Source organism: Mercenaria mercenaria, chromosome 3 (genome assembly GCF_021730395.1).
Source record: "Mercenaria mercenaria strain notata chromosome 3, MADL_Memer_1, whole genome shotgun sequence".
NCBI classification, from domain to species: Eukaryota; Metazoa; Mollusca; class Bivalvia; order Venerida; family Veneridae; genus Mercenaria; species Mercenaria mercenaria.
In genome coordinates, this window is record NC_069363.1 from 65,204,074 (window position 1) to 65,228,977 (window position 24,904).

Below are 24,904 nucleotides of genomic sequence, written 5' to 3' on the forward strand. Positions count from 1 at the left end.
TAAAAAGAAAATATGCTAATTAAATCAAATTGTTAATGGAAAAACAAAGTTAAGTATTATATAACTACTAATGAAGAAAATTGCATTTGGTACTTTTCAAGTTTATTTAGTATACAGGTTTATTTCTGTACACATTGATGTTCATTTGTATTAGGAACACCACTCTTGTTGTAAATGATGTTATTAATTATCAAAAAGCTGCAAACACCAAACAATTTCATATAATTTTGATCAATATTTCTTTAAATGTGTATATTTGACATAAAACATATAACAGCAATAAACTGGACAACGACCATTACCAGAGACAAGTGGCATCTCTAACAAGGGGGTTTAGTGAGAAATGTCCTGAAAGCTTAACTCAATCAGACATGTCACTGAATTCCACTTCAGTTCCTATCACTGACCAAATATGGCCAAATTAACTCAGTTAAGCTGCATTAGAGAAAGAAGATTATTGTAAATTAAGCAGGATGTGGTGCAGTGTGTGACAATGAGTCTTTTAGTCATCGATTGTTTGCAAATATGCAGAGTGCAAAAATTTGTATACCATGTTCAATATGCAAAGATTTCTATGATCATGAGCAATATGCAAACCTATGAATGAGCATGTGCAATATGCAAACATTCACATGACCATGTTGATGTTCAATATCCAAAGGAATGACCTTGTGCAATATGTACACACTTTAAGACCTTGTGCAATATGTACAAACTTTAAGACCTTGTGCAATATGCAAACACTTGTATGACCTTGTGCAATATGTACACACTTTAAGACCTTGTGCAATATGCAGACACTTGTATGACCTTGTGCAATATGCAAACACTTGTATGACCTTGTGCAATATGCAAACACTTGTATGACCTTTTGCAATATGTACACACTTTAAGACCTTGCACAATATGCAAACACTTGTATGACCTTGTGCAATATGCAAACACTTGTATGACCTTGTGCAATATGTACACACTTTAAGACCTTGTGCAATATGCAAACACTTGTATGACCTTGTGCAATATGCAAACACTTGTATGACCTTGTGCAATATGCAAACACTTGTATGACCTTTTGCAATATGTACACACTTTAAGACCTTGCACAATATGCAAACACTTGTATGACCTTGTGCAATATGCAAACACTTGTATGACCTTGTGCAATATGTACACACTTTAAGACCTTGTGCAATATGCAAACACTTGTATGACCTTGCGCAATATGCAAACACTTGTATGACTTTGTGCAATATGCAAACACTTGAATGACCTTGTGCAATATGTACACACTTTAAGACCTTGTGCAATATGCAAACACTTGAATGACCTTGTGCAATATGTACACACTTTAAGACCTTGTGCAATATGCAAACACTTGTATGACCTTGTGCAATATGCAAACACTTGTATGACCTTGTGCAATATGCAAACACTTGAATGACCTTGTGCAATATGTACACACTTTAAGACCTTGTGCAATATGCAAACACTTGTATGACCTTGTGCAATATGCAAACACTTGTTTGACCTTGTGCAATATGCAAACACTTGTATGACCTTGTGCAATATGCAAACACTTGTATGACTTTGTGCAATATGCAAATACCTGTATGACCTTGTGCAATATGCAAACACTTGTATGACTTTGTGCAATATGCAAACACTTGTATGACTTTGTGCAATATGCAAACACCTGTATGACCTTGTGCAATATGCAAACACGTGTAAGACCTTGTGCAACATGCAAACACCTGACCATGACCATGCGCAGTATTCAAACATGTATTTTTCAATGTGTATTGTGCAACAATCTGATTCAGGCCATGTAAAATTTTGATATTTTTGACCATCCCATTTAAGGCTGATAATATGTACAGTTCCTTTCAATAGTTGAACTCTCCTCTGTAACAGGTGATGAGGTTATAAAACTGGTCACTGTAACCTCCACATTGAAGAGTATGGACATGCACATATATGGGCTCATTCAACAAAACATCTCTTTTTGATAAAAGAACTACATGAAAATAGAACTACAAGGAAATGTTGCTTTTTTAGTTCCTTAGGCCCTGATAAAAAGTGTCCTAAGTCTTACTAATGAATGAAATTTTCATTCACAAATCAGGGAAATGTCAGGGACTGACAATGGTTATAAACATGTTGGTTGTAAAAATGAATCCTCAGGGACAAAACTACAATTTAAGAAACAATTCTTTCCTGTTATACAATAACATAAATCTAATTTCCAAAGTACAAAGGAAAGCAACATTTTCAGATGACATTACACAGGGCTAAGACCAGTGGTTTGACCTGAATCAAGGGAAAAAAACCATGAAGAACTTTCTAAATTGTACTAAAATGCCACAAAACAGCATTAGACAATGACACATTCTTCGGAACCTAATCTAATACATTCAAATGAGTGATCTATATGCAGACATAAATGACACTTGGCAGTCCCTTGATACCAGAATAGTACAAAAATACTGTCTTTCTCAACCATGAGTTCACATTTCTTTCCTGTTTTATGACGATTTTCCAAGCAACTTGAGAAGATTGAGACTGGAACTGTTTCCTTTAATTTCTGGAAATTGTGTCTGACAGACCTGGCTTCTTACAGTCACATCGGAACTTGATGTCTGAAAAAAGCAACTTTAGACCTGCAGCACCTGATATCTGAAACCTGAAACAGACAAACTCAAACCTGCAATACTTCATGCCTGAAACAAGACAATCTCAGAGCTGCAATACTTCATGTCTGAAACAAGACAACCTCAGAGCTGCAATACTTGATGTCTGAAACAATACAAACTCAAACATGCAACACTTGATGTCTGGAACAGACAATCTGAAACCTGCAATACTTGATGTCTGAAACAAGACAACCTCAGAGCTACAATACTTGATGTTTGATACAAGACAAACTCAAACCTGCAACACTTTATGTCTGAAACAAGACAAACTCAACCCTGCAACACTTGATGTCTGAAACAAGACAAACTCAAACCTGCAACACTTGATGTCTGAAACAGACAAACTCAAACCTGCAATACTTGACGTCTGAAACAGACAAACTCAAACCTGCAATATTGAAACAAGATACAATCAGACCTGTCTGCAACAAGACAACACCAGACAAGTGCAGCATTTGATGTCTGCAACACAACATGAGACCTACAGCACTTGATGTCTGCAACAAGACAACCCCAGGCAAGAGCAGCATTTGATGTCTGCAACACAACATCAAACCTGTAGCACTTGATGTCTGCAACAAGACAACATCAGACAAGTGCAGCATTTGATGTCTGCAACACAACGTCAGACCTACAGCACTTGATGTCTGCAAAAAGATAACACCAGACAAGTGCAGCATTTCAAGTCTGCAACACAACATCGGACCTACAGCACTTGATGCTTGCAACAAAACAACATCAGATCTACAGCACCATTTGATGTCTGTAACAAAACAACAATCAGACAAGTGCAGCATTAGATGTCTGCAAAAAGACAACATCAGACCAGTGCAGCATTTGATGTCTGCAACAAGACAACATCAGACAAGTGCAGCATTTGATGTCTGCAACACAACATCAGACCTACAGCACTTGATGTCTGCAACAAGACAACATCAGATCTGCAGCACAATTTGATGTCTGTAACAAGACAACATCAGACCAGTGCAGCATTTGATGTCTGCAACAAGACAACATCAGAACAGTGCAGCCTGCAACACGACAACATCAGACAAGTGCAGCATTTGATGTCTGCAACAAGACATCAGACCAGTGCAGCATCTGATGTCTGCCACACGACAACATCAGACTTGTAAAACTTGATCTCTGAAACAAAACAACCTTAGACCTTCAGCACTTGATTTCTGAGACCACACAACCTCAGACATACAGCATGCGGCACTGTACAATGTCTTTCTGCAATAATTATAATAGCTATTATAAATGTCAAACTTTCAAGGATACAAGTCTTGCCTGCTTTAGGTAATAACAGACTGGCTCAAGGATGGTCAAGAAATAAAGCAGTTAGACAGACTGCAATTAAATGCTGCATCCTAGCAATTACTGCAATGAAATGTTACCATTAAGTGAAGTATCCCTGTCTATTACCTGACTAGATAGAAATATCATCTCATCTGATTGTAGTGAAATGAATCCACGTTTGGTCTCATAATTTTGTGAGAAAGCAATATACTGGACATTGTATTTTGGTGTTGCAATTAGAATATGTAATGTCTTTTTTTACTAAATGATTTCCCATGCAATGAAATGAAATGATTTCCTGTGCAACAAATTGATTTTCCATGCAATGAAAAGAAAAGATTTCATGTGCAATGAATTGATTTCCCATGCACTGCAATGAAATGATTTCTTGTGCAATAAACTGATTTCCCATGCATTACAATAAAACGATTTCCTGTGCAATGAATTGATTTCCCATGCAATGCAATGAAATGATTTCCTGTGCAATGAATTGATTTCCCATGCACTGCAATGAAATGATTTCTTGTGCAATGAATTGATTTCCCATGCATTGTAATAAAATGATTTCCTGCGCAATGAATTGATTTCCCATGCATTGCAATCAAATGATTTCCTGCGCAATGAACTGATTTCCCAGGCACTGCAATAAAATGGTTTCCTGCGCAATGAATTGATTTCCCATGCATTGCAATGAAATGATTTCTTGTGCAATGAACTGATTTCCTATGCATTGCAATAAAATGATTTCCTGTGCAATGAATTGATTTCCCATGCATTGCAATAAAATGATTTCCAGTGCATGGTATTGAAATAATTTTCCTTGCATTGATATAAAATGATTTCCTGTGCAATGAATTGATTTCCCATGCACTGCAATGAAAATGACTTCCAGTGCATGGTATTAAAATATTTTCCCTTGCATTTAAATGAAAGGAGTTCCCATACATTCAAATGGAATGATTTCCCATGTACTGAAATGAAATGAGTTCCCATGTACTGAAATGAAATGATTTCCCATGTATTGTAATGAAATGATTTTCAGTGCATTGCAATAAAGTAGGTTTCGTAGCACAACAATCCAAAAATAGTAACATTGTGTGCTTTAATTTAAACAACTGCCGAGTAAACTTGCCCATTTTTTAATTTAACGGAGGTCTTGTTTTCATCTAAATTTTCAGGAAAGAGTTTGCACACATTCTTTCCAGCAATTTCTATTTCTTTACAGAGATCCTCTGGTCAATTACCGGCTTTAATTTCAGAAAATTATATTGTCAAACAATTAGACGAGTAGAACATGGAGCAAGACTTAATTACAAGCTCTAAGCTGTTGCAATTATTCCAAATCAACAAACTGCAATCAATTTTTTGAAGAGTTTCTGAAATAATTTCATCCTTGGTCGCAATGAGTTTTGCTAACTGAAATTTCAAAGTTTGAAAGTTTGTACAGTGTCATTTGAACATTCAACAAGAAACATGGAAATTCCACTAGAAAAACAAGTTTTCAAACTTTGCATCACGCCAACAGGTTCTGCTTAAACAAGAGGGCCATGAAGGCCCTGTATCGCTCACCTGACCTATTGACCTAAAGATCATCAAGATTAACATTCTGACCAAGTTTCATCAAGATATGTTCATAAATGTGGCCTCTACAGTGTTAACTAGCTTTTCTTTTGATTTGACCCCGTGACCTAGTTTTTGACCCAACATGACCCAGATTTGAACTTGACCTAAAGATCATCAAGTTTAACATTCTAAGTTTCATGAAGTTACAGTCATAAATGTGGCCTCTAGAGTGTTAACAAGCTTTTCCTTTGATTTGCCCCCATGACCTAATTCTTGACCCAACATGACCCAGATTCAAACCTGACCTAAAGATCATCAAGTTTAATATTCTGACTAAGTTTCATGAAGATATAGTCATAAATGTGGCCTCTACAGTGTTAACAAGCTTTTCCTTTGATTTAACCTAGTGACCTAGTTTTTGACCGAAGCTGACCCAGGTTTAAATTTGACCTAAAGAGCATCAAGATAAACATTCTGACCAAGTTTCTTTAAGATATGGTCATAAATGTGGCCTCTACAGTGTTAACTAGCTTTTCCTTTGATTTGACCAGGTGACCTAGTTTTTAATCCTACATGACCCAGATTCAAACTGGACCTTAAGATCATCAATATTAACATTCTGACCAAGTTTCATGAAGATATAGTCATAAATGCGGCCTCTACAGTGTTAACAAGCTTTTCCTTTGATTTGACCTGGTGACCTAGTTTTTGACCCCAGATGACCCAATATCGAACTCATCCAAGATTTTATGGAGGGTAACATTCTGACCAAGTTTCATTAAGAATGGGCTAAAAATGTGACCTCTAGAGTGTTAACAAGCTTTTCCTTTGATTTGACCTGGTGACCTAGTTTTTGACCCCAGATGACCGAATATCGAACTCGTCCAAGACTTTATGGAGGGTAACATTCTGGCCAAGTTTCATTAAGATTGGGTCAAAATTGTGACCTCTAGAGTGTTAACAAGCTTTTCCTTTGATTTGACCTGGTGACCTAGTTTTTGAACCCAGATGACCCAATATCGAACTCGTCCAAGATTTTATGGAGGGTAACATTCTGACCAAGTTTCATTAAGATTGGGCCAAAAATGTGACCTCTAGAGTGTTAACAGTCAAATTGTTGACGACGGACGGACGGACGGACGGACGACGGACGACGACGGACGCCGGACACAGGGTGATCACTAAAGCTCACCTTTGAGCACTTCGTGCTCAGGTGAGCTAAAAAGGGTCATATTCTAGCTATTATACATATCTGACATATCCAATTAGAAGTACAGATATAAGACAAGAAGCTGCATTCAATAAACGCTTGATGCCCCCGTTGGCATCCTTGTCAATACAAAGCAACCTAAGTCCAAAATGAGGTCAAGGTCAAGGTCAAACTGAGGTCAGGTGATGTCTGAAGATGAGGAATGGTCACAGGTTACATCTGCATTAGTATCAATTATTCATTCTTGTAAAGGGTACTGAAGCTAGACGAAACGGTCCCATTTGGTTAACCAAGAGATGGCCCATATAAAGCAACCTAAGTCCAAAATGAGGTCAAGGTCAAGGTCAAACCGAGGTCAGGTGATGTCTGAAGATGAGGAATGGTCACAAGTTACATCTGCATTAGTATCGAGTCATTCTAGTAATGGGTATTGATGCTAGATGGTCCCATTTGGTTAACCTCGTACGGACAGACAGACGAACGGACGGATGAACAGACGGATAGGACAATCACTATATGCCTCCCGCATCAGTAGATGCCCGGGGCATAAAAAGTAGATGTGTCACTGCCATAAGTAATTTTTGACTCTTTGATAAAAGCTACACACAAGGTTTGCAGACAATAGGTGTACCCCAACTAAAGATATTGAGCATTATACACCATTTTTCTAATTCTAAAAACAGTGACCCATAATACAATCCAAAGCCAGTTCTAAATATAAGCTTGCTATACATATAAACTGGAAACCAGCTTTTTGATGATCAAAGTGAAAAAAATAAAATATCACTTATTTTAACTATGACCTTGACCTAATGATGGCATTATAATAACTTGACCAATCTCAAACAGCCAGGCTAAATCTTCGGCAATTTCTTACTATCTGTTACAAAAGTCAAGCAGACTCGTTAAATAGGCAAACAGTCACTTATAAAGTACAAAATACAAAGTGACATTAAAAAGATAACTCAAACTTAAAAGTCATTACATGAATGCAGCTACTAATCTGATTTATATGACATTTTAAAGATAGAATTTCCCACTGTCTACCATAGCAGATGGCTGTGGGAAAATTTAATTACAAAACATTATTTTGACATCTTTCCTGGTAGGAATTTTAATATAATGAAGATTGACACATTATACCTGTCCTTAATTCAATTAAAGATTTTGAGGAACAGCAGTTTGAAAACAACAAGAGCTGTCTGTTGACAGCACGCCCGACTATTTGAAGCATTGGCAGAAGTAAAGAATCAAAATATTACCTGAGATTTTCAGACAAAAGAAAAGGAACAGATAAGACGAACAATGTACCTGCATTTGTGGAATTGGATAAGTCTTGCACTATATGACAATGGTTCACTTGGTAAGCAAGTGTTCAAAGTTTCAAAGCCATATATCAAACAGTTAATAGACAAAATATCGAATGGTATGCGAAACCTAACTACTTTCTATGTCCAAATAAGGACCATAACTGAGCTAAAGTCCTTTTCCTAAGTAAGTAGACTATGAAGGTAAACAAGTGGTCAAAGTTTCAAAGCCATATGACAAACAGGTTAGGCAAAATACAGACTGGTACGAAGTCTTAACTGATTTCCAAGTCAAAAAAGGGCCATAATTTAGCCAAAATAGTTGACAGAGTTATGTACTCTTGCCTACAGATTGGAATCATGATGATAAACAATTGTTAAAAGTTTCAAAGCCACATGTCAAATAGCTTTGACAAAATGTTGACTTGTATGAAACTGAACCAATTTCCAAGTCCAAAAAAGGCCATAATTCAGCCAAAATAGTTGACAGAGTTATGTACTCTTGCCTACAAATATAAATCATGATGATAAACAATTGTTCAAACTTTCAAAACCACATGTCAAATATTTTTGACAAAACATGGACTTGTACAAAAATCGTACCAATTTCCAAGTCCAAAAAGGGCCATAATTCAGCCAAAATGGTTGAAAGAGTTATGTACTCTTGCCTACAGATAGAGACTGTTATACTAAACAAGTGATAAAAGGTTCAAAGCCATATGTCAAACAATTTACACAAAATGTGAACTGGTACGAAAAACTTAAACAAGATTTCTAAGTTAAAAGGGGCCATAACTCAGCCAAAATTCTTTATGGAGTTATGTACTCTTGCCTAAAACTGGACATGGTGATGGTAAACAAGTGTTGAAAGTTTCAAAGCTTTATCTCAAAAGACTTTGTCAAAAAGTGGACTGGTACGAAAAACTTAACCAAGGTGTGACGCCAACGCCGTGGTGAGTAGGATAGCTCTACTTATTCTTCGAATAGTCGAGCTAAAAATGTCCAATGCACGGTTTGCATCAATGTAATTTCAGTACATATAGGCTAACTTGTCCATAAAGGCCAACTCGAGCATTTCTCCCTTATCCCCTTGTGAGTTTAACTACTTGTGTGTTTAACTGTATTTTAAAATGCTATGTAGCAAATGACTTGAGCCGCACCATGAGAAAACCAACATAGTGGCTTTGCGACCAGCATGAATCCATGCTGTTCGCTAACAGTTTCTCTAATTGCAATAGACTTTGAAAGAGAACAGCATAGATCCTGACCAGACTGCGCCGAAGCGCAGGCTGGTCTGGATCCATGCTGTTTGCAAACCCACTATGTTGGTTTTCTCATGGCATGGCTCATTTCAACATTAAATTAAATTCCATGACTTATTTATGCACAGGTGATTTACTGGGACATGTTGAAAATTCAAGGGCAAAATCTACAGAGTGACTGAAGCCATATGAAGAGTTATCAGTCTTGACCAAGTCATACTGCAATTTTACATAAACAAAGACCAAGTACAGTCAAATTTGGTTCACCCGTACTCCGTTAATTCAAACAGCATCTTTCGCTTGAACTGATAAGGTCCTGGCAAAATCCCTATATAATGTATTTTGTTCGATGGTTCCAACTACATGAGTGTACTGATAACTCGAATAAATTTTGCCGGTCCTGTTGAGTTTAATCAAACGAAGTTTGATTGTATGTAGAAGTTGGAATAATAATTACAGTAAGTTTAAGGGCAACTGAACCCGCTGAACCAAGAGATAAAGAACATATCATGATGTACAAGATAAAATGTGACCAAACAATAGAAACTAATACCTCTTATAGCCCAGAGGGTTTGCTGTGACAAAGTACAAGCTAGAAATACGATAATGTCAAGGACAAAACCCCCGGGGCAAAACTGGAAATTGAAAAGTGTAAGAATGCAAGAGTAACAAGAGATGTTTCTCGCTGAATGGAGAGAGATATTGTTCTCCAACTTATTATGCAAATTGACAGTCTCAGTGTCTCACATGTGACAAAAGGAGCATTCCATTTACTTCACCATGATGGATCGCCAGAGTAAAATAAAAAAAACAAAGCCCCCCTACGAATTGTCCTCTGATATGCTGTTATTGATGAAGTATTAGACTGGTGTACCAAATGCAAATTTCTTTATCCTTAAGCAATCTAATCTTAGCAAAATTAAGAACCATTCAACTTACCAAGCTCCAGTGCTGTTGTAACCATGACGACGGCTGCCAGCAGCCATATGATTGGTGAAAATTTCTCCATTTGAAGTTTTCTCGTTGCTACAGCATATAATCCATGCACATCTTACCTAAAGAACAGAAACACAGACAACATTTATATACCAAACCAAGAAACAATCAAGGTCATCCTGTCACCAAGGTGATTGGAACCCGCTGTATTGTAAAGCTCTCCCCTTTTTCGAAGCTGGTTGCTATGGAAACTCAAATCCTTGTCCCGTTTTTTTAACAGTACAGATAAGTTTGCAAATCAGTTAGCACAAGAACATCTTTCAGAGTCTCATGTTTAAATTATTAATGCTTATGAATATTAAATAAATTCCTTTACGATGAAACTATTAGAGTAATAGCAGTTGTTTTTGTTGAAAATGTTGTATCTTTTGAAGTTGATATAGTCGTGTATAATACTATTCTACTTTGCACACTAGTATCTAAGGTCAGCTTTGTTAGTCTTTCTCTGTCCAGCAGTAAGCTAAGGTTATTGTATATCTAGGAGTGATTAAAGGCACATAGTTGCAGTTGGAAGAGGTGTGACTATAGTACAAGCACTATTCCCAGCACCAATGAAAGTGGAAGACACAGTGAGCTCCTTATACCTTCAGCAAATCACACAAATGCTTAGAAAGCACAGTAGCTGTATTTATGCAATTTTTGTTTTTTGTTGTTGTTTTTTTGCAGCATATAGTATAAACCACTGTGACAGGTAAGCAAGAAAAGTTCTAGGTTTACATCAACATTTCATACTCATTTTTTTTTTTCTTTAAGAAAAAAGGTTAAGTAACTCTCTTACAAAAACGAAATTTTAGAAGTCATTTAAGTTCAACAGCAATGTCGGTGCCCAGGAGAGAAAACATTTTGTGCAGGCACTAATTTGAAAGATGCAGGAAGAATAAATTCATTAAAGTACTATATATAGCTTTTTCAATTACACAAAGTATGTCAGACAAACAATGACATGCAATTAACTGTTTTGTTTTCACGATTTTTCTATCTATGGCATTTGCAGACTTGAATGACTCCTTTTTACCTAAATCGCAAGGAAAATGCTGGAAGCCACATAAATTATTTCATCTCAATTAAGTAAAGAGGACATGACTTCACCTTAATAAGTGAAGAATGCTAAAGCTACATTACAGGTTTCCCTTTAATTAGTGAAGAATACTGAAGTCATAATACAGACTTCACATTGATAAGTGAAGCATTCTGAGGTCATATTCAAACTTCCCTTTAATAAGTGAAGAATGCTGAAGCCACATTACAGAATTCACCTTAATTAGTGAAGAATGCTGAAACCATATTCAGACTTTCCCTTAATTGGTGAAAAATGCTGAAGTCATATAACAGACTTCACTTTAGTTAGTTCAGAACACAAAAGCTGCATTACAACTTTCCCCTTATGTGAGGAATCCTGAAGCCACATTACAGATTTCCCTTTAATTGGTGAAAGCTCAAGCCACAATATACATTTTACTTTAATTAGTGAAGAATGGTAAAGCCTCAAGAGAGAATTCACCTAAATTATGAGAAGGATACAGACCTCACCAAAATTCAAAATGACTGTAATTTTATCAACATGAAGAATCAAGATGACCAACAGTTACTGTTCTTATGATTCTGCTTGTTTAACATTCCATATATGATTTTTTTTTCATGACTCAGTGTTGGAAGCATGTGAAACTTGTTTGAATGTTTGCTTGTAGTATTTTGGTCTACAATCTACATTCTGTTTTATCTTTCTGTTACACAAAAACTACACCGGTTCATACAAGGACAATTCTAAATTTAACATTCATAGTGACTTCCATACAGATACATCTAAAATTTTAAAAAATTCAAACATTCGAAATTTCCATTAACTGACTTTTAAATGTGACATTTCTAGCAAAGGTCAAGACCTGTCCTTTATGATCTATCTCTCAATATAAATCTAATGTCACCAAAGTCTTTAAATTTAATGTCGACAAAGTCTTTAGACATATTTCATTTGCTTCCAAGTACAGCACATAATTAGCTTGGTTATTAAGGCTTAAAGCAACTTTAATTTATTAGTCTCTAAATAATATTAAGTTAGCACTGTGACCCTTAAAAACATTTTTTCAGTATCATGCCCTTTTTAAATGAGGTACTGCAGTACAAAAATTAAAAAGCTGCGAATTTTAACACAATCTATCACCTCCGAATGCAACATGAATGGGACCCCCTGTAGTTTGGAATGTGAAGTAGCCCATATATTGACAAGATATCTCAACAGTAAAAAGCTTTAAGTTTGGGCAATTGGCAAGATTACGTAATAAGTTGCATGGTGATAGATATATGGGTGGGAAAGGTTACATAAGAATAAACAATATAGTGGTGCCAAGTTCTTCATTTGTTCAAAGTCAGACATAAGAATTTTTCTCAATGGGCTATTGAAACTATCGTAGGGTGACAGATAAACTTCTTGATTAAAAAATATTGCACATTGTGTAAAAAAAAAAACAACAGTAAACAAAAATAAAATACATCATCGCAGCTACTTGTGACTACACAAGTCATTCATATAATAAAAAAAAAATAAACATGTACTAAGTCTACAAGGGGGCGGTACTGTTCCAGAGACACTTCAAGTGGGCAGTGAAACTAAAAATACAAACTTTATAAGTAGGCACTTTCTATTTTATATATGTGTGTAGCTATTTACTGCATCAAAGTACAAAGTCTGGAAAAAAATTTTAAGATGTCATTTTCTGAAAAGGAGTTATTTGAGCTGAAAAAAATGATCCTGGGTAAAATATTTGGAAAAAATGGAGACAACTCTGCTAAAACTTAATTGTAGGCTTAAGTGGCTATGCAAACCATGCACTTTTTACCTCTAGGCACGAAAAAATCATGCATAATTACTGTAATGGTCAGTGGCTAGTCCATATTCACAATCTATTAGTCATTGACACAGGATGGCTGATGGAATAAAACTATGGTTGACCATGGTCACACTATGGTTCAACAATGATACCATGGTTAAACCACAGCTGACCATGTAAGATCAGGTTTCAGTTTTGCCCAACCACTTCCTCAGTAATTAAAGCCTTGGCAGTTTGATTTAGCAAGGAGTGATATAGACCCTCTTTATTACTTTGACTTGGTGTAAATTTTAAAAACATGCAGCTGACATTATCATATGATGTGTTAAAGTAATTTTACATTTCTTTTCCTCTTAACGTCTGTCAAACACGCCCATTCTCTATGCAAATTGCACATTAATACTTTTATGGAAATAAATATGCATATCAAACTACAACCACATTTACCAGTTTGGGAGAATAAAAACAAAATAATCCACTGATTAGAGATTTACTCATTTCCATAATTGCAGTTGTAGACCTTTAAATGTTGACATTTATTGCAATCAAATTAACCAGTAGAATTATTCAAACTTACATAAAGCCAGAACAATAGGGAAAAACAAGAGTAACTGACTTTTTCTTTTACTGCTTTAGTTATATGGACATGTGCAGTCAGTCTACAGGAGTATTTTGTAGGCATAGGAAATAGAGATCAATATAATTGCACCTTTACTAATCCTACCAGGTGTTCTGTATTACAAAAAGTGGATCTATTGTGACATTTTGATACAAGCAAAACTGTATTATCTGCACCATTATTTACCTACTGGTACTTCGTTTTATTATTGGCTTGTTAAAAGTTAATTTTTTACCATATGGAAGTTGACAGAATCATAGGAACCATGCCTTGAGGGGTAAATCAAACACAAATGAATAAATCCTTAATGAGTTTGTTGTGCAAAAAAGTATGATATTGTGTCTAAAACAGTTTTCATTTTCCACTCAATTGTGTAATTGCAAGGGAAGTAAACTAATAGATCTCTACTTATAAGTACTAGCCTAAGGCAAGAGTTGTCATTCTTTGTGGATCACAACTTTAAATTAAAAATTAAAACTTCTGTTATTGATATTAACAAAACTATCATAAACTCCACATTTGTGAAATCATTTTTGGTTATTTCAAGGACTTGGAAATTATTTTCTAGACTTTATTTAATGTAATTTTATCATTGAAAATTTTAGGGCCTATCCCTATATTTTGTATTTAATACAAGAGACAACTAAAGGATAAAGTCTCCCTTCATCTGAGAATTTAACATGTATTCTCTGTTGTTGCATTTCCCTTGTGTACATGTATGCTGCTCCCCCACTGTGTACACATATGCTTCTCCCAACGTATATATTGCCACGAAGGATGCACGCTTCTTCTATTTAACAAATAATCAAGGCCTTTGAGTGGTTTATCGTCTGATTTACCACGGTTCAGAGTTCAGATGCGTAGGAATTTAACCACGAGGGCGTTAAATACTGAAGCATCTGAAATGAACTGTGGTAAATTAAACGATAAATCACAAGAAGGCCTTGATTGTTTTCATTCTGACATGCTCATTGACATACTTTAATAAATATTATGCTGGACTTCATTTACCCAAGGAGTAATGTATTGAACATCATGTGGCAATTTGACGTCATTACTGACGTCACAATGCTCTCTTACCGGTCCGTGCGTCAACCGTTGTTTACTGCAGAATATACAGAGCTAGATTTCTTTCTTTGGTTAACTGGAAATCAAACCGAGTCATGTTAGAATGTATATTATTTCCCTTGTGTACACACATTCTTCCCCCAATGAATGTATTTCCACTGAGTACACATATGCTTTCCCCAATGTATATATTTCCATTGTGCAAAACATGCTTTCCCCCAATGTATCTACTTCCACCTTGTAAACAAAATTATGCTATTCCCAATGTATATACTTCCCTTGTGCAACACATATGCTTTCCCCCAAAGTATTTACTTCCAATTTGTACACATATGCTTTCCTCAATGTAAATATTTCCACTGTATAAACATAATTATGCTTTCCCCCAATGTATATACTTCCAACTTGTATACATACATTATGCTTTCCCCAATGTATATACTACCCTTGTGCAACACATATGATTTCTCCTGAAGTATATGCTTCCAATTTGTACACATATGCTTTCCCCAATGTATATACTTCTAGAATACTGATCAGTATTTTCTATATGGAGATGATTTTCCTCTCCCAACTTTAGGTTTTGGCTCCCAACTCCAGATCCAATAGTAACAAGCCTTGACTCACAAATCTTATGGTAGCAAGCAAACTCCAAACTTCAACCTAATGGCAACAAGCATTGGCTCTAAACTTCAGATATCATGGCAACAAGCCATGGATTCTAACTTCAGGTTCAATGGCACTGAGCCTTTGTTACCAACTTTAGGACTAATGGCAACGAGTGTTGGTTCTCACTTTCAGGTTTAAAGGCAACAATGTTTGGCTCCCAATTTGGAGTGTACATGTAACAGCAACGGTGACCTCGCTTGCAAATTTTAGGTCTCATGGCAACAAGCCTTTAACTCCTAACTTAGGTCTTAATGACAACAAGCTTTGGATTCCAACTTCAAGTATAATTGCAAGGAACCTTGGCTCCAAACTTCAGGTATAAAGGCCAGAAACGTCTAGTCGATACAGCAATAAGCTGTAGTTCCAATCTTCTGTACTATTAAATGGCAATGAGCCTTTAGGCCTTGGCTCCCAACTTCAGGTCTAAATAGTTCATCTTTGGAAGGAAGCAATGGGCTACAATAAGAGGTCATTCCTATTTCATATAATGACCATTACTTTGGTAGACCAGTTGCAAAGACAATTTATTAGAAAAAACTTATAATCACCTCTCCCCTTGAAGTTGAAGTCTAAATAACTGTCTCGGCTAGCAAGCAGATATAAAGCAGTTTTACATTTACTGCCAAAAAATCCTCGCCTCTTTTCCCATTTCCTCTTTAGCTCATTTGACTTTTATTACAGTAAAAATACTCTTTAAAAGTCAGTTTTCTCTTTTCAAATCTTGAATTACAGTTGAAATTACTTGTTTGTATTTTTCTTATTTACCAGGCAGGTGATGTCATATTTTAAAATGTTTTATGCGTCACCTCTTAATAAACAAAAGTCTGTTGTAGGTTACTCTTTTATGAAGGTATATAAACAGGGTCAACTCATTGGCCAGCGGTCTTGGGTTTGAGTGCTAGAAGAAAAGTCCCAGCAATTACAAGAAATGATTTTTCTGAAAAATTACGAAGGCAACAACTTTGTTTCAGCTCATCTTTCTGTTTGATCCACACATATTTTTCATAACAATTTTCCCCCCAATTTTTCTTTTACCATTGACCTTATCCTTCATTTTAAGAACTCTGAGAGTGGTTATAGGAACTTTTTGAATTTTAGAATTATCTTGATTAGTTTTGAATTTATCATAAAAAAAAAAAAAAAAAACATTGATGGGGGTAGTTTGCATTGTAAATATTGTAAAACAAAAAATTAAATTTTGTCTTCATTTGTTCAAGGATTGCTATAAAACTTTTAGGAGGTCTTAGTTAGCATAAAAGCAACATTTCTATGCTTAAATTTGTAGAAGTTCTAAAATATTTACTTTTTTCTTGAGAAGTCATAATTTTTGGCCATAAAATTGACATTATTAATGATATTTTAGAAATTCAAAAAGATACTACCACCATCCTGGGAGACCTTTAGTAGATTATAGTTTATATCTTGAGCTTTCAAAACAAAGGGAAAACTTCAACGTTACAGATTAGGTGGATCAAAAAATAAGCATACAATAACATTGAAAATATGACTTAAGATCTGCTGATAACTTGTTATATATGATCCAAAAACTGCATTAAATGTTAACACTGTTCCCCGATTTCATGATTCAGTTGCTCAAGTATGTACGACACGTTACATAATCATAAATACTAAATATAAGTCTGGTGTCATATCTTATATATCTTTTTTGACGACTGCAAGTGGCCCGTAACTGCAACTGTATTTTAGAATAAATGCTTTTTTGTGTAATACGCCTTTACTCTTTACTAATGCACAATTCCTTAATTATTAAAGCAGCAACTATCTAGTTTTACTTAGAACTGATATAAGAATATGCTGTGAAATAGTGGCGTGCTGTGGTATAGTTGTATGCTTTGATATTGTAGTATGCTGTGGTATGCTTTGATATTGTAGTATGCTGTGGTATAGCGGTATGCTTTGATATTGTAGTTTGTTGTGGTATAGTAGTATGTTGTGGTATGTATACTTTGATATTGTATTATGTTGTGGTATAGTGGTATGCTTTGATATTGTATTATGTTGTGGCATAGTGGTATGCTTTGGTATAGTGGTATGTTGTGGTATGCTTTGGTATAGTGGTATGTTGTGGTATAGTGGTATGCTTTGGTATAATGGTATGCTTTGGTATTGTAATATGCTGTGATATAGTGGTATGCTCTGATATTGTAGTATGCTGTGGTATAGTGGTATGTTGTGGTATGCTTTGATACCATGGCATGCTTTGATATTGTAGTATGATGTGGTATAGTGGTATGTTGTGGTATGCTTTGGTATAGTGGTATGCTCTGATATTGTAATATGCTGTGGTATAGTGGTATGTTGTGGTATGCTATGATATCATGGTATGCTGTTTTATAGTGGTAATGTCTCTGACATCTGTTAAGTGACATGTTACCATGATCTTTACAATCTCATACATAGCGGCACTGGTTTGAAATCCTGAAGCAGTTTTGTAACAGCTTTCCTTATAGAAGAATACAGAATAAACATGTAACCCTATTAAAACATTTAGTAAATGCTTTAACCCTTAGCCTGCTGGCGGCGATTGGTTTTGCCTTTGCGACCAGTGCAGACCAAGATCAGCCTGCACATCCGTGCAGTCTGATCATGGTCTGCACTGTTCGCTATTCAGTCAGTAAATTTTTAGTAAACACCCCTTCAAATGATAAATGGTACTGCCCATATTTGAAGATGGACCAGTGCATTATAGAAATTTAGCATGGTAAGGGTTAAGTATCATAACAATGATTGACAGATTAATCTGCAAGAGATGACAGATTATGTACTATGTCAAGTCATAATCCACAAAACAACATCACTGTACTGAAACAGAAGATGACATGCAGTGCAATTTTTGTCTGTGGGTTTTGTGTTTGTGTTACTTTGACACTGGAGGGGCAACCCTGGCTTTTGTGACTGAAAAATGTCTTCATATTTGTGTTAAGTTTCATTGAATTTGAATTGTACAGACAATAACAAACGACTTAGGGACAGAGCAGGTACTTATATACCTCCCTTTGGGAGTGTACCGGTAAGAAAACTTCCATTTGTTGAACATAAGACTGTTATTCTGAGGAGGAGTAAATGTGTCTTTGAACATTACTTCATGAGAATTTGATGATTTAGAGGTACTGTAGTAAAATAATAGTCATGCCTTTCTCTAATTAATGTCTATAACTTTAAATATTAATTATTAAAGACAAGTGGGGACTGTAATGCTAAAATATGCAGACTATTTAATTATTGATAAATTGTAAGAAAGATTTTATTATCTTGAATTACAAAACAGATACTAATAAACTGATGTTGACTGCATGTAAAAGCAGCTGATTTCTGTAAATTCTGTCACTGCATACATTTTGTATGATATGAATGGATGTAACCAGTATTAGCATGGATGTCACCATCACCTGACAGTATCATAAGGCTCCAAACAGTACAAAAGTAACTACCATTAACAAAAACATTATATGGGATCAATCAATATATTTACATTTCTCTGCCATATATTTTATGCATTGAAGTGTTTTGAAAGTCTCAGAGTACCGTCCAAGAAATATGTTTGCCAAAAATAGTGGGGTAAATCAAATTATGCCATAGAACTTGTGAAGATCAATACTGAACATGTTCTTGCAGTACCAGGAATTCTAATCATGATGGCCACTTACTCCTGAATTCGCTAAAAATTTTGGAGAGTTATAGTCTAATTCTCTAATAACAGACGTAAGGAAGAAGCAACGGAGAGGGAGGGGGAGGGGGGGGGGAGGGGGGGGGGAGAGGGGAGGGGAGGGGGGAGGGAGGGGAGGGGGAGGGGGAGGGGGAGGAGGGGAGAGGGGAGGGGGGGAGGGGAGGGGGAGGGGAGGGAGGGAGGGGAGGGGGAGGGGGAGAGGGGAGGGGGAGGGGAGGGGGAGAGGGAGGGGGGGGGGGGGGGGGGGGGGGGGGGGGGGGGGGGGGAGGGGGGGGGGGAGGGGGAGGGGGATATATGCAATTCACATGACGGTATCACTGAAAACCTTCGGACAGAATTCATTAATTTCTTCTAAACCTGTAATTTATCCAAGGAATGGAGTTAACAGCTGAGGCCATCATAATGAAACTAAACAACCCAATTAATGAAACCAAGAAGCAAGCAATGGTACCATTATACTCATATTGAATTTCAGACAGTTATGAGTCAGTCTGCAGCATCAACTCTGGAAGTCAAAGGCATACTGGTACTTCTGAAAATAGATTACGACTGGTGTCATCTCATAAACTATGCAAACTGAACTTTTGTCGGTCACAACTAGGATACTAATCACACTTGAAGTACTCCAAACATGTGCTGAGAATCAAGTTCTACCTTGGTAATTTGTTAAGAAAAAGCAATTAAGTAATCATACTTTACAAGGAATCAATACTGGTAACACATTCTTTCCATTTGATTCTAATTTCTTGTCTTCTTTTTTCAACATCTTTGCCACTGAGGAGGCAAATAAAAGCCATTTGTATAACATCTGGTTCTGAATGAAATTTGACTGCTTATGTCTTGGCTGATGTTCAGGTTTGGCCACGCCCTTTTACAGTTGGACACTGCATCTCCTTTGATTAGTGAGGTCTGATGGAACAGGTGAAAGACTCCATGATAGGCAGTTCTCAAGGTAACCAGAGATGGCTAAAGTATCTGTCTGATAAATATAAATGTTGTTTCATTGTGCTCTAATGACAATGCCTAATACAAAATCATTATCTGTCAATCTGTGAAGCCTTGTTTGTTTAGTCCTCGTTTGTGTACATACACTTCTATACATACACTGCTGTGTGGTTCAATTCTTGTTGTGCATATGAATTCGCATTCCGGCATACTGAGTTGTCTTTCCTCCACTTCCATTTCAAAAAAATCATTCATCTCCATCCCCAACCGTTGCATTAGATTCCAAACTAGTAAAACAGTCACCGCTTTAGTATTATCAACCTTTATTTTGCCAAGAAGATTGCAAATTTTTGTAGATTCTGCATATACTTTCTGATCTCCATTGGGCCAACTTCCAGCTAGACTCTTCTTTTATTTATTTCAAGAGAGTGACAGCCAAATTTTGTTATATTAGCACCTTTTGTCCTTTAAATAATCAACTGAAGAGCTAAGGTGCTAACATTCAAGTCTCTCAAGGTATCTTATGTGATGTCATCCACAGTTTGAAGTATAACCATCAGATAACTGTTGAACTGCAACAAGGCCATCTTACTTCGAAGACACTGCCAGAGATTAAAGTAAGGCTAGGAAAGACAACTCTGTAGTGATAGTGAGGTCAGGAAAGACAACTCTCAAGATGAAAGTTAGGCTAGGAAAGACAACTCTCAAGATGAAAGTTAGGCTAGGAAAGACAACTCTCAAGATGAAAGTTAGGCTAGGAAAGACAACTCTCAAGATGAAAGTTAGGCCAGCAAAGACAACTCTTTAGTGATAGTGAGGTCAGGAAAGACAACCCTGAGATGAAAAGAGACAGAAAAGACAACTCTGTGAAGACTTACAAATCTGTTCTGGCTGTAAGCCTCTAGCTAGCTTTCTGATTAAAGTAATTGTTGATGGATAAATTTAAATCTAAAAATCAGTATAAAATATACTAATACTTTCTTTTGTTCCATTAATGGAAATTTGGGAACAGCATGAAATATTCAAGAAATATGTAATTCTATTTATTCAATGCATAGAACTTCTAGAATTTTCAGAATAAATATGTTCTTAGTAGATATTCACTGAATAAGAAACTTCTGAACACTTTTAAATGTTCCAGACTAAATTAAATCCAAACAAACAAATAAAATTCCCATTCATTTTATGTTCAAAGATGAATTTTAGTCCACACAGAAGAAAATATGATATTTTTACGTGTCTGTAGATTTTTGACAACAAATGCATGAACTATGAAATAAATAGTGGACATAGGGCAGCGGATGGGGGGTACAATTTTCGCCAAATACTGTAAAAATGTCACTGATATTTCTAAAGATTTTTCTAGTTTATCAAACATTATCTCATGCATTTTGTATTACGCTCACCGGGCATTCAATATACGTACAAAATAATCATATAGACTACAGAAATAAATAAATAATAAGCAAATGAACAATTTGCAAGATAGGAGGTCCCCAAGGATGTAATGTGACGTTCCTAATTCTATTTTACATTGTTTAAGAGCACCAACTCTTTATAAGATAATGCTTTGTTGATATATATCCTTATCCAGGTATTTTGTTTGTCTTTGTACTTACTTACTTGACTTTATCTTACATCCTGTGTGGATCACAGGTAAAAATGTTTATTGACAAATAAAATAGAATCTGTCTACCTTTATGATAGGACAACAAAGCTGCAACAATACATAAATAATTAATCTTTATATTCCACCATTATCAGTGAAGATCTCCACAAACAAAGCTGATCTATAAAATCTCCTATCTGAAGATTTGTCTGTCATTCAACTATGCACTGTACACCAGCCACTTGACAGCCGGTTCAAGTTTGAAATACCTGACCTAAATTAACTTCAAACAAAGTAAAAATGATGACCACAGGTATGGGTATTAAATTGACAACTGGATTTATAGTTTGTTTTAAATTAAATTTTAAAACCTTATCAATTTTTATGACATAAATTTATGAATTATGAAATTTTCAGTGAGAAGGTTCAAGTTCAAAGTTGACAAATGAAATAGTTATATTGTATGGGTATAGGACGTGACTCATGAATGTGAAGTTAATTTGCCTTTATAAAACACGCACTTTTAACAATTAAACTGCTGACAAGTTACAATTTATGGGCAAAAACTGTTAAGATTTGAAATGTTGATGTAAACCTGTAAGAAGGATAAAAGGTATGCTAAAACAGAACTTCTACAGGTGAGAAGGGTCAGGTGTGAATCACCTTAAAGGACAATTAGACAGTACAGGTGTTAAGGCATGTACAATTGTACTTTCTAGCTGATAAAAGCTGTATTAAGATCCATATATATGGGGGTTTAAATACATAAAAAGTCACCGGAATGTCCAACAACCCGTTAAAATATTTGAAGCATTTGTTAGTGGTCACACATGTTAGTTTTTAAACTCCATTTGTTATATTTTCACTCTTCACTTACTAAGATATTCCACAAATTTAATTAAATTCCATATTTAGATATCATCACACTTTATATTTCACATATTCCATGTGAACAAAGTTTGTTTTAAAACTTTTTTGATAGAGAAAGTACAGGTATAAATCCAATGTGAAGTTATGTCCAGTTTTTCAATGTGTCACATACTACCTTCCATTGGTATAAAGAACATAAACATGCCCCTAGGAATAAATACAAGGCTCTCTCAACCAATCATAAAGGTCGTTACAAAACAATCTCACGCAAGACCTCTTTTGGACAAAGGGACATAATCCAGATATACCTGTATAAGGAAAATAATGCAAATGACTTGAAAAGGCATGGCTGCAACCAACGTAGTTCTCTTTCTTTAACTATTTAACGATAAAATGTTTTTGTCTTACTTCTAAATATAAGTAAATAAACAATAAATTGTGTTTATTTAATTGGGTGTTAAATTTATTTGGGTATTAAATGTGCAATAACTTTTACTATTATAAAATTGCTTCTCAAAATTTAGCTATCGAAATTTGATAGAATAATGCTGTCGAATTGAGCAATTTTATTGCTTAAAGAATAAAATAATGAAATAAGAAGCAATATTTTATTGAAAAATAAACTGCCCATTCATAAACTATTAGATTATATTACAGTGTAAATGGTAGGTCTGTTTAATTCATAAAATATTCACTTGACCGACTCTGGAATGCGACTAACCCAGACCATACGATACCTTTTAAAGAAAAACACTTTGTTCATTGTAAGTTACGACCGGCCGCAGATTGATGATATAACCTTTTTCAGTCTTATTCACGGTAAGACAGTACAAGGTACAAAATTTCATTTGGCAACAGGTTAAATATAAAATTATATGTTAATAGATTTTGGGATGACTTTACTTTTATAAAAACATTAACTGTGACATCCACGTTTGAAGCAGCATAGTTATAATGAATGATGTATAGGCCAACATCTCCAAACATTTTTATTTTAAAAATTGTACACAAAATCCAGTTGAAGAGGATTTCTACATTTTCATTCTTTCAAAATTCAACTAAATGCCAAACTAAACCTCCTGGAATTTCAACTTTTAGTGATAAAAAAAGAAGCTTAAAGACCTGTTCCAGTCCTACATTTTAACCTTAAACTGTCACTGAAAAAGCATGAAAATCCTGACTATGAACAGTGACGCCTGTCAAAATAGAGTCTATTTTATATAAAATTCTATATAAAATATCTGTGGTTTTGCCTGCTAAAGTGTGGCACATGGCCGTTAATTGTTACCTATTTTAATCATGGGTTGCATACACACAACAGAATTTGAATAGCCGCGGAGCAGGGCTTTAAACAGTAAGAATCTTAATTTCAATAATATGGAATAAAATGCCCATAAAACAAGACCAACTTACACCCTCCACAACCTACGTATACCTCGGCAGCAACAAAATGTCACAGGCCAAAATGCTCGGATTAAAACAGTAAGTACAGACCTAATAGAAGAAAAATCCATTTTTTGTCTAGACAAATAAATAATTTTACCAAGAATATCCACTGCCAGAACACTCTAACACCAGAATACTCACAAAACAACAAAGGGCTGAAAGGAAAACTATTGTAACCCAATGAATTTAAAGATCAAGTTACAATAGCTTTCAGTTCAGCCCTCAAAATATAACTGCCATGTTAAAACTGAGTAAGATAAATTTTCATTCCCATTTACTTAAAACTTCTTATATGAGTATTTGACTAAACTACACTATGACCAGATCTTCTATGACAGAACAACGAAAGTCAGTCATTACGGATGGAACATTCCTTAGAAAAATGGGCTGTCCAAAAAAATTCACACGTCAATGCAAAGGGAGTCAGTTTAAGAACAGGGAACATTGTATCAACATTTTTCAACCTTTATTTTCAACTGATTAACATTAAATTTCTATGTAAACTTTTCAAGAACCATCGAATGGAAGAAATGGGCGAAATGGACGAGGGAAACTAAAAATCTCTTCAGCTGAATTTCAGAAAATAGTAAATGCTTGAGAAAGAATGCGAAATGTGGCTGGGCAATAATGATTTTAACAAGGTTGTCAGGGTAGGGGTGAGTGGTGTGGGTGTGGGGAGTGCAATCCCCAGTTGCTAGAATGATATTCAGAACATGCTAAAGAGTACTTTGTGAGAACAGTGCCATTTACACATGACAACAAACAGTTTGGATATATCCCCAATATAGAGGAGTTTGAATCAGTTGGTTATTGAACTTGTCAGAGATATTAT

General features: G+C 35.5%; 1 protein-coding gene across 17 annotated transcripts in view; it reads right to left on the reverse strand.

Annotated features, from left to right (window-relative positions):
• Positions 1–24,904, reverse strand: part of LOC128555690 (receptor-type tyrosine-protein phosphatase delta-like) — a 292,697-nt gene that overhangs the window by 152,540 nt on the left and 115,253 nt on the right. For 13 of the 17 annotated variants that reach the window (XM_053538794.1, XM_053538798.1, XM_053538807.1 and 10 more), the window contains exon 4: positions 10,274–10,389. In XM_053538794.1, the coding sequence (XP_053394769.1) occupies positions 10,274–10,343 (70 nt within the window). In that variant the 5' untranslated portion in view covers positions 10,344–10,389. Of the gene's footprint in view, positions 1–10,273; positions 10,390–22,533; positions 22,820–24,904 lie in introns of those variants that run through there. The other 4 variants (XM_053538802.1, XM_053538792.1, XM_053538803.1 and 1 more) reach the window with 2 other exon arrangements.